At 38.1% G+C, this 15452-nt stretch overlaps 1 protein-coding gene across 1 annotated transcript in view; it reads right to left on the bottom strand.

Annotated features, from left to right (window-relative positions):
• LOC139979028 (uncharacterized) overlaps positions 1-15452 on the bottom strand; it is a 42519-nt gene that overhangs the window by 13898 nt on the left and 13169 nt on the right. The window contains exons 4-11 of the mRNA XM_071989664.1: positions 14015-14065; positions 12467-12661; positions 11354-11536; positions 10313-10368; positions 7080-7170; positions 4814-4900; positions 4159-4205; positions 2522-2612 (exon numbers count right to left, since the gene is read on the bottom strand). Coding sequence (XP_071845765.1) covers positions 2522-2612; positions 4159-4205; positions 4814-4900; positions 7080-7170; positions 10313-10368; positions 11354-11536; positions 12467-12661; positions 14015-14065 — 801 coding nt within the window. The remainder of the gene's footprint in view (positions 1-2521; positions 2613-4158; positions 4206-4813; positions 4901-7079; positions 7171-10312; positions 10369-11353; positions 11537-12466; positions 12662-14014; positions 14066-15452) is intronic.

Raw genomic sequence — 15452 nt, forward strand, 5'->3', positions numbered from 1 at the left:
TATGCTGCGAATACCTAGCCCTAAAATATGGGTCTCAAGCCTGCAATTTCTCAGATTGCACGAGAAAGTCTGTAAAAACATTGTAATTTGTATAGTCGATGGTGTTTTAAGAGTGTAGCTATTACTCGTAGTGTACTCGCAAAGACGATTTTGAGTGTAGTAAGGGCAGTGGCGGAGCTAGGGGTATTGGTCGGGGGGGGGGGCAAGAATGGTCTGTAGGGCGCTTTCGACACTATCTAAGCGGAGCGCCACCACAGGTTGGCGCGGAGCGTACAGAAAATTTTTGAGTAAAGATACTCTATAGATTGCAGGAAATGACCCTTTCCGAGCCTTGCTAATTTGCAGATAAACGGAGAATAAATAGGTGTCGTCGTCATTTTGTCGGAAAATTACACCAACAGAATATTACAAATGTTAAAAGGTAGATGAGAGCGCAATAAAATAGTCAATAATCGCGAATAAGTAAAAAGTAGTGAAAAGCTGAAAAGGGCGCCAGCAGTCCATTTGAGTCCGTCAGGGTGAGGGGGCATCCGCCCCCTGACTGTATGGACGCTCCGCTACTGAGTAAGGGATGTTGGAGAACTGGCTGAAATGAGGCAAGTCATTGTCCTAAGACGAAGTTGTGTTGCGCTTACCGGTACTCACACTCACTGCTTCCACTTTTCACGCGGCGTGAAGACGCGGTTGAGGTGACAATGTGGTCTATAGCCAGGGACGGGCCGAGGGTCCCCCCAGCATTTACTAAAATTATTACACCTATATAGTAAACGTGTGCATCGGACAGATGGACAAGTACGCATTGAAAAATGGGCAGATGCACGTTTTGGAGCCTTGGTAAATATTGGGGGGCTTATCATGCATTTGCCCCTCAACTTTTTCATTGGGGGGGCTGAGCCTCCCCAAGCCCCCCCCCCCCCGGTTCCGCCGCCACTGTTAGTGACAAATAAAACTTCGGGTTTGGATGAAGTTACGTTAGGGAAATGACAGGCGCCATTTACGGAAATTAACTGTCGCCTAGTCAGATTATTATCAATGACCAATCTCATCGCAAATTAACTGTGTTAAATGGTTCGATATCTGCAAGTGCATTATGTACGGGGAGTTTTCATGTGCGGAGATTGTTCAGAAAATTTACGGAGCATTTATAAACATACAGTGAAAGTATCAATTAAAATCTGAAATAACAATTTATTACCGGGAACGGTTTAAGCTTACGAAGTACGTAATGTGTTTAAAGGCATTCATAAATAAGTTAAGTTCATATATTAATTTCTCAACCAATTGAAAAAGTTGATTAAACATCGATATCAAGACGGCTTGGTTACGCGCAGGCAACCCCTACACATTACAGTATAGTACTAGGGGCCCAATTACGTATAAACTACTAACAATTAACAAGGGACATTCCCATCTGAAGTTTAGATATAAGAGTATTGAATTACATATAGCCTAATAAACAAACTTTAACAAGTTGTAGTCTAACCGCCTTATTCGAGGTTCGCGATATTAAATTCATAGGTTAATGACACAGGACCCCTCTAGAGTTGATCTGCAGAATACATATCCACAATACACGATTATCTGTCATTTTGGTAAAGTATAATATGTCTAGTGTGTCACATCCATATAAGATTAGTCATGTAGCATCATCGAAACCACAGTTCAGTTTTGCTATCTGGTTATGTATTATATTTTGCGAGCAAGCTTTCACCAGTTAAAAAAATCTAATTTTCTTTAGTAGTTACTCACTTGTTTTGTGCTGATTGTGGTGATCGACTGTATATTATAAGATGTTTGTGTTGAGCTGAGAGATCCTTCATTGTCTAGCCCGTTTGAAAACTGGACGGATGATCGAACAAGGCACGCCAGAGGGATTTCCCCCTAAACAGTTGTCGAGGTGCACTTCATTTTATTTTTGTTACACATTGTATATATGTATTGTGTTGAGATATGGATCATGTCTATGAGTACACGTTGAATTGTATTCTATACTCCCTTTTCACCCGTTATTTTAATCATTGGATCTGATTGGGTGATATGGTATAATGTAACCTTTACTGACATGATGCTTGTAATGACGGATAGTTAATTAGCAACATGTATAAATCCATGGTAATAAAGCGTGTTTGGAGAATATAAACATGGTCTGATCCTGTCACTTTAAGATACCCTGACTCTGCATATCAAACATACCGGACGTTAATGCAAGTTCCAAATACTCAACATTAACGTAATATTCAGGATGAATGTTCCACAATCTCAGCCATCAGTTTGGATACTCCTAAAGTGCAAAACAAGCAAGGGGGTGCGGGGGGGGGTGTTGGGCTGCGTTGGGGGAATTTCATGTGTCCAAAGTTAGGGTTAAGTTTGTCTATATGTGTTTATTCGAAAGTCAAACATTTAGTAGTGTCATAAAGCAAATAATACATCCTCAGGCATGGTTGCTTTACCAATTGAGTAGCAAGTTAATATACATTATTTCATATTTGGTTCATATTTAAAGAGAATTTCCTGTTAATACCTTTCTCTTGCCTTCCAATTTTTCGATAGCTTTGCGTATGAATGATAAGTCTGTTTCCGTTGACTCTTCTTCATCGTCACAAATTGATGTACTAAAAGAAAGAACAGAAAAATGAAGTTACATAAGTCTCTCACCAGAATCATTTCAAAAGCCCACTTTTAAATATTTTTCTCCAATTTTTTTTTCTACACTCTATGTAGCGTAACTTATCTCAAAGGTTGTCAGCGGTTTCAAACCAATCCATCCTGGTCGGTAGGATGACTCACTTACTGACAAACCGTGAATAAGAAATTAAAGATGTGATATGTATATCACATAATTGAAGAGGAAAGGAAATATGAAGTCACATATTGGGAAGCAAACGTTCAATGACATGTATGTATTGGCCTCGATTCGGTTCATGAGCCGATCCGGTTGAGTACACCCGGGGAAACATCACATATCACCGGCGCAACAGAACACATAGTAGCCTATGAGATATGATGTGTACTCAGTTGGTACAATATTCCTCAATTATATGGGGAAACATGACATCATTTGAAAAATTTTGTAGTTTTTCCCAGCTGGTTTGCATCTCTTATCGTAAACTATTGGGATATTATTTTACCCAAATATTGAGTAAAACTAAAGTTGCCGGAGGTGTAGCAAAGGGTTTACACATACAGTGAGATCCCCTTCACCCCGGGAGTATGCTTCAACAACCCTGGACCACACCGCCTCCTTTACTAAAACCAGTCACTCGCCTTTGTCCGTTCCCAACAGTTTCTTGCAGCAGCTACCTAAATCAGTCAGGAACTCAGAATCTTACCACCTTCATCTGTACTTCATTTCCCCATTTTCCGTAGATGGCTTATGTCCTCCGTAGCCCCCTCCATAAAAAACTCCTGGATATACCATTACGTTACTACATACTCATCATGATATGAGGTACGTCTATAATAACTCCAAACGACAAAATTCCTGCATGATAGTTTGTAGTTTCATTTAGCTACTAAACCAATCTGTAAAGTAAACTAGAAACAGTGTCCTCGTATGAGCTCCAAATCTTGTTAAGGATATTTTACTTGAATGCAACGTGACGCTGTTCTACTGATCTAGAACTGTAACAAAGCGATTGTTCATTTTTTCATTTAAAATACATAAATATATAATGTGATAAGCTATCCTTTATCTAAGCACACCTATAAACGAATACTTCCATGTGACCAGTTTGTGCTAAACATTAATTTGTTTTATTTCTTGAGCATATAATATTGTAACTGATCTAAGTTGCGTAGTACATTTACTTTTAAAAGCTATTCGTTTTTTTTTCGTTTTTGCCAACCCCAGCTTTAAAGATTGCCCGAATCTTGACGTTACAATATTTAACGAACGATTTAAAGGAATTACAGAGAAGAAAATGTTACACTTTTTGGTGAAAACCAAATATCTTTATTTTGTCTGTAAATGTGATTTGAAGTTGACTATATTTTTCACATTATTTCATTACTCCAAGAAGTGGATCATAAAGTGTTTTATGATGACACTGTGGTACATGAACAAAAACAATAATAAAGCACTGTGACTGAGTTATGTGTCATTGAGCCAATTACAATACCAGATCTGACGGATTACAATCAGGAAACCAATAACATTACCTTTCTTTTGATTGTTGATTCCGAGAGAGAGATTCTCTGCCTATTTCCTATGCAAAATGTAAAATAAATGAACAAAAACTCAATTGTATAACGGCAAATACTTATTAAACGGCACTTTTATCAAATGGTGGATGGCAGGAAGGAGGAAACGCCCCAGGCTCTCATATAATAAGAAAGCTGACCCCGTGGCCCTTATTATGATTTAGGCTTCAGTGACGTCATACACATTTTGAAATTTCGAATGCAGTAATTGCAAATGGTAACGTTGCAGAACTGTTTCTCTTCAATTCCTAGTGATTGAAGCTACACAATGCACGATCGGGAGGAACATACATATTCGAACCATATATTCGAAATATTCCTGATCCCTCTCGGTGTTAGTAGAGGTAGCCTGAAAAGGACATCTATCATAGTTCTGAAATGGAATGAAGTGATGAATATTGATTGCTGGGGCTCAAACATCAATAACGTAAAGTTCTCATTTGAAGAAAAGACACAAAGATTGAAAAAAACTGATTTTGAGTTTCCTTGTATTTGTTGATGGGCCTGAACACTATCCATGTATGGAATGAAGTAAGGAACACGGATTGCGGGGACTTAAACACCATTAATTTAAAATATTTATTTGAACAGAAGACAAATAAATTCACTCAACTGGTTCTGAGTCTCCCTGTAATGTGTCAGGGCCCTGATCCCTATCGGTACTAGTAGAAGTAGCTTGAAAAAGATATCTATCATAGTTCTGAAATGGAATGAAGTAAGGAATATTGATTGCTGGGGCTCAAACATCAATAACGTAAAGTTCTCGTTTGAAGAAAAGACACATAGATTGAACAAAACTGGTTCTGAGTTTCCTTGTATTTGTTGATGGGCCTGAACCCTATCCATGTAAGTTAGAAGTTGTCTGTGTAAAGAACATATTTTCACATTTTCAAATTGTTACCTAGCCAGAAGCTTGTAATAATTCTTTTTTGAAAAGTTCTTGCTAATTCATTGTTTACTTTACTTTTTACTTCAGAAAACACATATATAGTTATTCAATTATGAATTTGGAACGGTGATAAGAAAGGACTTTGCAAGATGTGACATAGCCTGATGCATTTTAACTTTCGTATAATCACACAATAAGTTGTTTCTTCTCCTTCACCAAATATTGTCCCGTTCCGAGTTACAGAATGACTTTAAGCGAATTACAGGATGAACGAATTACAGGATGACTTTAGGCACACAATTACTTTTGATATATTGCAGACTTTATGAACATTTACTATCAGTCAATCAGTTGCATCATTATTTACCGCGTTTTTATGTTGAAGAATTAACCAATTAAACTTGTGAGAATGATGATATATGCACATCAAGGCTAAACTTACGCCTGTAATCATCCCTTAAAATCGATCAGCGAGCATGAGATGTGCTGTCTCTGCTTACAAACTATAACAGCCTTTCATTATGAAAACATATTTCTAAGACGCATGGGCGAGAAAATACATTACCCTGCATATTAGTTAATTTCATGTAATATGGTACATACAACGTACAAGTTTTTGCGACACAAACCAAAATTCAGATGTGAGTCGATCTACTATATATAAGCAGCCTACGTGAACATTTCTCGATCTTGCAGGCTTTACCCAAATTTAACTGTCCTGTTTGAGTTAAAAATCTGACTTATTTTCACTGAAGACATGTACTAGAGACTATAGAGCTATATTGCGTTGCAGATGTGTGTGAGCCTGTGAGGGCGGATTAGCATAGGAGACAGGCGTGTAGAGGGAGGGAAATCAAGATTGTGAAGTCGACATAGAGTACATGAATAGCCTCGACTCTAACCTGGACTTTAGGATTCATAAACCTAGCCTGTCTTGAACTCGCGCTTGCTTCATCATCGGATCTGCTGGACTAGGCAGTAATCAGTTTTTCCATATTTAAGAAATGAATTTCCCCAATTGGGCTTACTTCAGCGGTCGTTAGCCCTAATTATTGAAAGGTGTATGCGAACCGTCCCTTGTTAGTCCCCGAAAAAATTCCCGATATTGTCGTATTCCGGAAATTCACTTCAAAGTGAAAACACTGTCACAAATTTCTTTATACATGAATCGTTGTAAGTATTACTAGTGATAACTATGCCCATTGCAAAACGAGGAACCAACAGTGTATGCACTTCGTAGTTTCATTCATTTCAATAATAAAGCGAAAAAGGTACAAAAGTATTCCTCTGCTAAATCTTCTAAACGTTTGATTGTGCTGACCCCAAATTGCTCACGAAAGTTGCACTTATACAACAATAGAACGACCTGTAACTTTTTTTTTTAAATTGACATACCATAAAGAAACGTTAAAGAGCAGAAATCGGAATCGGCTCCAACTTTAGGTCATTCTCACATGTCGTTTAATCATTGGATCTGATTGGGTGATATGGTATCATGTAACCATTACTGACATAATGCTTGTAATACGGATAGTTATTAACAACATGTATAAATCCATGGTAATAAAGCGTGTTTGGAGAATATAAACATGGTCTGATCTTGTCACTTTAAGGTACCCTGACTCTGCATATCAAACATACCGGACGTTAATGCAAGTTCCCACTGCACAGATTTATACCTCTATTCAGCCATTTTTAATTTCAGCCACCCATTTGGATAGTACTAAAGTCCAAAACAAGAATGGACGGGGGAAGGGCAGGGGTGGTGTGTTGGCGATGGGATATGCACCTTATGGAAATTTTATGTGTCCAAACTGAGGGTTTAGTTTGTTTGTATTTCTTAATTAGAAAGTCAAACATTTAGTAGTCTCATAAAGCAAATAATACATCATCAAACTTTAAAGCTTTATCAATTTCTTAACTTAACTTATACATTATTTCATATTTCATTCATATATATTTAAAATAAAATATTATTTTCTGTAAATACCTTTTTCTTGCCATCCGATTTGTTGATAGCTTTGCGTACAAATGGTCTGTTTTTTCCCGTTGATTCTTCTCTATCGTCAGGAATTGATGTACTTAAAGAAATTAATAGAAAATAAAGTCTCTTACCAGAATCATTTCGAAAGCCCACTTTAATATAATTCTCCATTTTTAAAATGTAATTCTACACTTTATGTAGTGTAACTTATCTCAAAGGTTTTCCGCGGTTTCCAACCGATCCATCCTAGTCGGTAGGATGACTCAGTTCCTGACAAACCGTGAACAAGAAATTAAAGATGTGATATGTAGATCACATACTTGAAGAGGAAAGGAATTACGGAGTCACATATTGGGAAGGAGATGTAACTACTTTCGTGACACGCGTAGGACTATGTAGGGTTGGAAACGTTCAATGACATGTATGTATTGGCCTCAATTCGGTTCATGAGCCGATCCGGTTGAAGGCACCCGGGGAAAATACACATATCATCGGCGCAACAGAACACATAGTAGCCTATGAGATATGATGGGTACTCAGTTAGTACAATATTCCTCAATTTTATGGGGAAACATGACTTCATTTGAAAAATTTTGTGTTTTTTCCCAGCTGGTTTGCATCTCTTATCGTAAACTATTGGGATATTATTTTACCCAAGTATTGAGTAAAACTAAAGTTGCCGGAGGTGCAGCACGTGGTTTACATATACAGTGAGATCACCTATACACCCGGGAGTATGCTTCAACGATCCCGGACCACACCGCCTCCTTTACTAAACCCAGTCGCTTGCCTTTGCCCGTTCCAGACAGGTTCTTGCAGCAGCTACCTAAATCAGTCAGAAACTCACCACCTTTAAAATCATCTGTATGTCCCTTACCCATTTCCCGTAGATGGCTAATGGCTAATGTCCACCCTAGCTCCCCCTCCCCCCCCCCCCCCCATAAAAAACTCCTGGATATGTCATAGCGTTACAACATACTCATCATGATATTAGGTACGTCTATAATAATTCCAAACGACAAAATTCCTGCATGATATTTGTAGTCGCATTAAGCTACTACACCAATCTGTAAAGTAAACTAGAAACAGGGTCCTCGTATGAGCTCCAAATCTTGATAAGGATATTTTACTTGAATGCAACGTTACGCTGTTTTACAGATCCAGAACTGTAACAAAGCGCTTGTTCATTTCAATAATACATAAACATATTAATATTATGTGAAGTACAAATGTGATCAGCTATCGTTTATCCAAGCACACCTATTCAGGAATTCTTTCATTTGACCAGTTTGTGCTAAACATTAACTTGTTATATTTCTTGAGCATATAATATTGTGACTGAACTCAGTTGCCTAGTACATTTACTTTTAAAAGCTATTCATTATGCTGTATTAATTGTTTGAAACTTGTCCAATACTTTGCCGCGAGATCCCCGTTACTATCCAGGGGTGTTTCCTATGACGTAAGTAATCGCGCACCTAGACTATTGTTCGAGGAGCTGAGCTTCCTGGTCTCCGGAAGACTGGTGACCGAAACTCATGGGCTTTGAAGTAGTAAAGTCTTTGGAGACATTATTGTTTTCCTGAGAGTGTAGTTTCTGAGGGGATCGGAGTTGGTTTTAGTGCCTTTTTGGCCTTGAAATTTAGGATTACGCTTGACGGGTCACGTAGAAAGCACACCACATAGGGTACGCTATTTTATCATATTTGGTTTCCCAAAAGGGAAAACTATGGAGTCACTCTTACCAACCTTGCAAAATTGTGAGGGGGACATCGGATTGCATAGTCGGCAATGACTATAACTCGGATCACAAAGCTGGTATTTACTATAAAAGTTACATTCGTCCAACACGGCAACATACAGAAAGTTGTACTCAAAGCCGAAGACTCCGTTGGTACAACTCCTTCGGCCAGCGACGGTTAGACCGTCATTTCTCAGAAAGGTTGATATTACTAAAATCGTAGCGTCTGTACTGTTAGTCAATGTTAGAAATAATAAAATTATCAAAGGAAAATTAAAATTGTACTTGATACTGTTAAATTAGTAAATGTTGATACTATTATGTATCATGTCTTTAAATGTTAAAATATGTTGCGTTTGATACAGAAATTGTTAACCCCCTATACAATAGTCCACGTACCTGACGCTTAGTATGTTAGTGTCATTATGTTGGTAGGGGTAACGTAAGTTGGCTTTAAGTTTAAAAAAAAGGGAAATATGTCTATAACAAAAATAACAGCAGATGACGTATAAGGAGCATATTTGTTATGTATTCTGAAATAAAGTTCTCATATGACTTATCAAAAATGTATATATTACTTGCCAACTTATGCAATACGAGTAGTACCCGCTGTGACAAATATTACGTGGTACAGGTAGGACCTTGCAATGTTATCTACGAATTAATCATGTCACACATCCCGTAGACTGCAATATTGCACAGTTGCACTGGGGGGTCTATACGCTAAGTTACTTAGGCTTGGGGTTATTAACATTAATGAGTTGCGCTCTGAACTGCGTGAAGCTTAATGTACCTTTGTAACGTGAATGATCAGTAGTTCTGCCTTAAATGACTCGAGTTCAGTCAGTCCGTAATAAGCAGCATTAGTTAACTGTAGCCTTGTTTCTGCAACTTGGTATTTATACTGAAGCTGCGTCGAGCGCTGCGCTTGGCCCTATGTAGTACGCTGCGATAGACGCTGCGTAGTGCATCGTGCTGTGGTATTTCGTAATTACGTAAACATTTAACGTTGTCATGACGCAAGGATACCTGTAAGGGCTATATAATTAAAGCACAATATTTTACGAACCCTGTCAGTAAATTATTGGAGTTTTGCATAAATTTACCACTGTGCCACAGGCACTTGGATATCTCCTCCATTGCTATCTCTTTGTCGAGTCTGTCTTTCGCCAATCCCAGCAGGGACGTGGCGTTGCAATATTTAACGAACGATTTAAAGGAATTACTCCGGTAGCAGGCAACTTGAAATTTACAGAGAAGAAAATGTTCTACTTTTCAGTGAAAACCAGCTATCTTTATTGTAAATGTTTTTTGAAGTTGACTTAATTTTCTTAAGTCGACTTAATTTTACTCCAAGAAGTTGATCATAGGTGATTTGTCATGGCACTGAAGTACATAACAAAAGCAATAATCAAGCACCGTGACTGAGTTATGTGTCATTGAGCCAATTACAATACCAGATCTGACGGATTACAATCAGGAAAACCAATAACATTACCTTTCTCTTATTTCTTTTGATTGTTGATTCCGAGAGAGAGATTCTCTTTCTATATCCTATGCAAAATAAAAAATATATAAATAAAAAACTCAGTTCTAAAACGGCAATTACATTTAAATAGGGCATTTTTATCAAATGGTGGATGATGAGGAAGGAGAAAACGGCCAGTCTCCCATACAAATGGGAAGCTGACCCACGGCCCTCATTATGCTTAGACTCAGTAACGTCTTACATATTTTGAGTTTTGAATGCAGTAACTGCAGTTCGATTAAAATTAAAATGTTTTGTTCATTAGAAAAAAGGATCAGGAGGGACACTCAAGTCCCCAGCAAGGACCCTATATGGAGAGGGAAACAAAGTGAAGACACAAACACTCAGACCCGATTACAATGCTTAAAGTGCTTGTCCAAAGCATTCTTAAACCCATTGACACTACTTGCAAGTAAAACTTTCTCAGGCAAACCGTTCCACTCTATCTGAACAAACTAAATAGTGTGTGACTACGAAAGCGTAGAAGGGACATGGTGATGAAAGAGAGACAAACTCGTCAAAATGACAACATTCAGAAAAATGACGTTTTGCAGAGTTTAACAACTCGTCAAAACAACAAACTTATTAAATTTGCCGAGATGCAACAAGTAAAATGAAAAAACTCTGAAAATTGACGTTTTGCCGAGATACAACAAGTCGTCAAAATGACAAAACGCTGAAATTAACGCAAAACGTTAATTTCAGCGTTTTTGTCATTTTGACGACTTGTTGTATCTCGGCAAAACGTCAATTTTCAAAATTTTGTCATTTTGACCACTTGTTGTATCTCGGCAAAACGTCAATTTTCAGAGTTTTTTCATTTTACTTGTTGCATCTCGGCAAATTTAATAAGTTTGTTGTTTTGACGAGTTGTTAAACTCGGCAAAACGTCATTTTTCTGAATGTTGTCATTTTGACGAGTTTGTTTCTCTTTCATCACCATGTCCCGTCTACGCTTCCGTAGTCACGCACTATTTACTCATTGTGTTTTTTTTAGTTAATTAAACCTACCGGAGAACGTTGGTCTTTTGGGTATTGGTGAAATAATTTCGACTCATCAAGGTCGTAATCGTCTCTGCACAACGGAGTAATCAGGATCATTGTTTTGTCAGTGTGAGACAGAGAACTTTTCATCTCGAAATGTGTGTGTACCAGCATTCTCACTGACTTAAATCTCCCCCCATGTGTCTTGTACTGTAACGGGATTAAAAGCAACATAGCTGACAGCGACACAGCAAGATATTTATGTCCAAAGCTCACTCATCCATGTAAACGTTTATAAACCCTACTTCACCAGACATGAAGAATGGTTGCAGATAATATTCTTATGATTAATAATCAAGAACAATTAATAATTATTAGTAAACATGAATTCTAAAGTACCGTATAGGAACTATATAAATAGATAAAGCTTTTCTGCAATAAACAAATGTTTGAAATATTAATAAAGATTCAATCTAGAACCAAACTGCCAGTTGACTTTTTATAACATTGTATGTTATTACTCTTGTCATAGTGGATTATGATAGGAGAAAGCGAGAGAGCGGGTCGATAACGTGGTCTGATGACTTTAATGATTTAATTTGCATAGCAAAGAGCTATAGATGATGGGTGCACAATCCAACAACGAGGACCCCCGGCCCACTCAATGTGAATGAACTGTCAGCACGACAGTTACATGAAATAGGCAACTGTCAGCCTAGTCTAGGATTCACTTAGATATAGTAGTGAACCGAAATGTAGAAGCCACAATTGTGTTTATATTTCATGAAATACTAATTTCTCTCAACAGTCAATGTATCAATCGCTGGAGCCGATATATATGTAATGAGTCGTGGACAGTGTTGAAGTCATTAAAGCATTATTTTCTGAAATGAATGTTTATGCTTTCACTTTATGACTGATGTTTATATTTCAGTTGTCCAATTTTTTAAACAATATCGATCAAAAGAAACAAGGTCATATAGTGAGCATATGGAAAGATGGACAACATTTATACAACTGCTTTCCTGGTCCGGTCCACAATATATGTTTTTTAGGTGTGTTTGAATTATTTTTTACTGCCACTTAAAAATTTACTCCCTGGCACTCTTTACACGGTTTGTGATGGATCTTTAAACTTACGTCACTTCCTTCTTTCAGCAGCAGTTCCATGTGATTGCTGACATTGTTGTGTTTAAATGAAAGGACGTACTCCCAATGACGATCAGTTTTATAACGAACCAGGAAGTCGCCATTGTGTATGAGCATTTTCTCCGCCTCCTCTCTGCTGAGTTTACCAAAGAACCACAGCTCGGATTGAAGTGATTCATCAGTTAGCTTCAGAAAGACAAAAAAAAAAGAATAATGTAGATAGATGTATGGTTGGATGGATGGATGGATGGATGGACGGACGGACGGACGGACGGATCGACGGATCGACGGATGGACGGAAGGACGGATGGACGGATGGATGGAATGGATGGATGGATGGATGGATGGATGGATGGATGGATTGATGGACGGATGGACGGATGGATGGATGGATGGATGGAGGAATGGATGGATGGACGTACGGACGGATGGATGGATGGATGGATGGATGGATGGATGGATGGATGGATGGATGGATGGATGGATGGATGGATGGATGGATGGATGGATGGATGGATGGATGGATGGATGGATGGATGGATGGATGGATGGATGGATGGATGGATGGATGGATGGATGGATGGATGGATGGATGGATGGATGGATGGATGGATGGATGGATGGATGGATGGATGGATGGATGGATGGATGGATGGATGGATGGATGGATGGATGGATGGATGGATGGATGGATGGATGGATGGATGGATGGATGGATGGATGGATGGATGGATGGATGGATGGATGGATGGATGGATGGATGGATGGATGGATGGATAGATAGAAAACAATACAATCACTACAGTACTTCCTCATAGGTACAAACAGTTTCAGCCATTTTATCCTTGGCACTTACATAAAAGCCAAAAGAACAGTTTTATATTGTTCAGCAGTCAAATATAGCTACCGGAATATCCTTGCCTTGAAACCTAAAACAGGTTAAATACACATTTTGGTCATTTTGGTACGTGAACAAGTTTGACCAAGTTCGACCTTTACCTCCTTTAATCACGTGACCTTTGTCATATTACATTAATTAATTGGATGCAAACTTGCACAGTAAGATGTCCCGCATGGGATGAGCATTGCTGCCATATTGTTATTTTCGTAAGCTCATAGTAGCCGATATGCTTTTTTTGATAATTGACCTCTGACCTTTGACGTCATAAGTCACAAGGGCACCACATCTCGTCCCCCCATGTACAGACCTCTTAGTTTGAAGTAAATCGACTTAACGGTCTAGGAGCTCGTGACCCTTTTTTTGTTCACAACCCAGTAACATTTTTATACCACTTGAAAAGTACACCCCATTTTAATGTGACAACATACTGTAACCCCCAACCCCCCCCCCGCCCATCCCAATTAACTCAGACCAACCCACCAGGTATCAGTTCAGTACTTGATGGATGTTAGGTGGGCAATTATTTCAGTACCAATTTTGCAAAAATGCTCGATAGAGTACAATATCTCATCCCAGTTGTACACTACGTTTAGGGATGAGAAGTTCGATCAATCTTACTCGAACAATAGCGTACTCACCGAATTATCTTTCTCATCCACGTGTGGTTGGGGTAATGGTTCTTTTCTCTTCTGTTTGGATAAATTAAAAAAGTCTATATAGTTAGTAGATTCGTGAATCTAGGTCGTGTTCTCTTTCAGCGATCAAAGTTTTTGCAGTTAGTGTTTGTGTTATGTTTTATGTTAGTGTTTTGGATATATCAGCTGCATCATGCGAATGTAACGTTGTTGAATCTCTGTTTTGCCCGTAACACTAAATATGACGATTTCACGAAATGAAAAATCGTAAATACCTTTTAAGTATATAACTAGTGCTGAGATTCAAAGCCATACAAACGTAGCATCAAATGTTTAAACACCCTAGTTATCTCATATAAGCTACTGTTGGCTTTGCAATCCTTGGGTATAAATAAATTAAACTGACGTCGGATCTTTATCGTACAAATGTTACAACTTTGTAGATTTCAGTATAGTATCTCTCACTGAGTAATTTAACCCAGACGTAAATTTTACCATGGCGTGACCTATGGCAGTTTTGGCGGTGTATAGTCCTATGATGTAAGTATACGGATTAGTAAAACTGAAAAGACGACAGTCTAGTCCATCCACTCCGTAGTCGTTTTTCTTTTTAGGAATTGTATTTCTATGTGATTTGTCAAGCATTATCAAGTGAACTAAATCTCTTTGTCAAAATGGAGAAGTTTGAATGGGAAAGTTGTAAAGGAAGGGGCAATAGGATAACTGTCACAGGTAACCTCTTAGCCATCGTTGACATTGAATAATATCGAAAGCTTCTATTGGAGCGGTACAACCTTCAGAGTCTATAATTACTTTAGTTTGGTAGTTAATTATGCATATCTATCAAGTTATAGAATAGGTGCATCATCGTACTGAAACTGTGACCATTAGTGTAAATGTTATAGTTGCTTGTGGACTTTTATTTTGCGTACTTCAATTTGTTGCATTCACTTTCCTCAGTTATTTGATAAGTACGACACTTGACGTTTGCTTATATATGATCTCCTAGACAGCTCTTCGTCTACATGTGATTTACACATTGGGTTCTGTGAATGAATTACATATCCTTGTACTGATATTACAACATTTGTGCCCCCACCACCCCACACCCAAAAAATATCTTTCAAAGTCTTCCCCTCCCCTGATAAATAAGAAGTGTAACTTATGTGAAAACATACTCTTTCAAATATAGTTATGTACATATGCTCTTTCACTGAATTATATTTAATTGTTGTAATTGAAATAGTCCCGTTGTTGCAAACTTAAGAAAATAGTTGATTAAAAAAATTGGCGTTATGTTGAAGAAACATTGATTCACGCAATGAACAGACGATTCACTTTGACAATTTGAAGGCAAATTTTTGCCACCCCCCCCCCCAAGGGGGAGATTTACGTGGGGAACTTCTCTCTGCAGAGTGAGGTGGGAGTAGCTTAGGACTTT

Source organism: Apostichopus japonicus, chromosome 13 (assembly GCF_037975245.1).
Source record: "Apostichopus japonicus isolate 1M-3 chromosome 13, ASM3797524v1, whole genome shotgun sequence".
Taxonomy (NCBI): Eukaryota; Metazoa; Echinodermata; class Holothuroidea; order Aspidochirotida; family Stichopodidae; genus Apostichopus; species Apostichopus japonicus.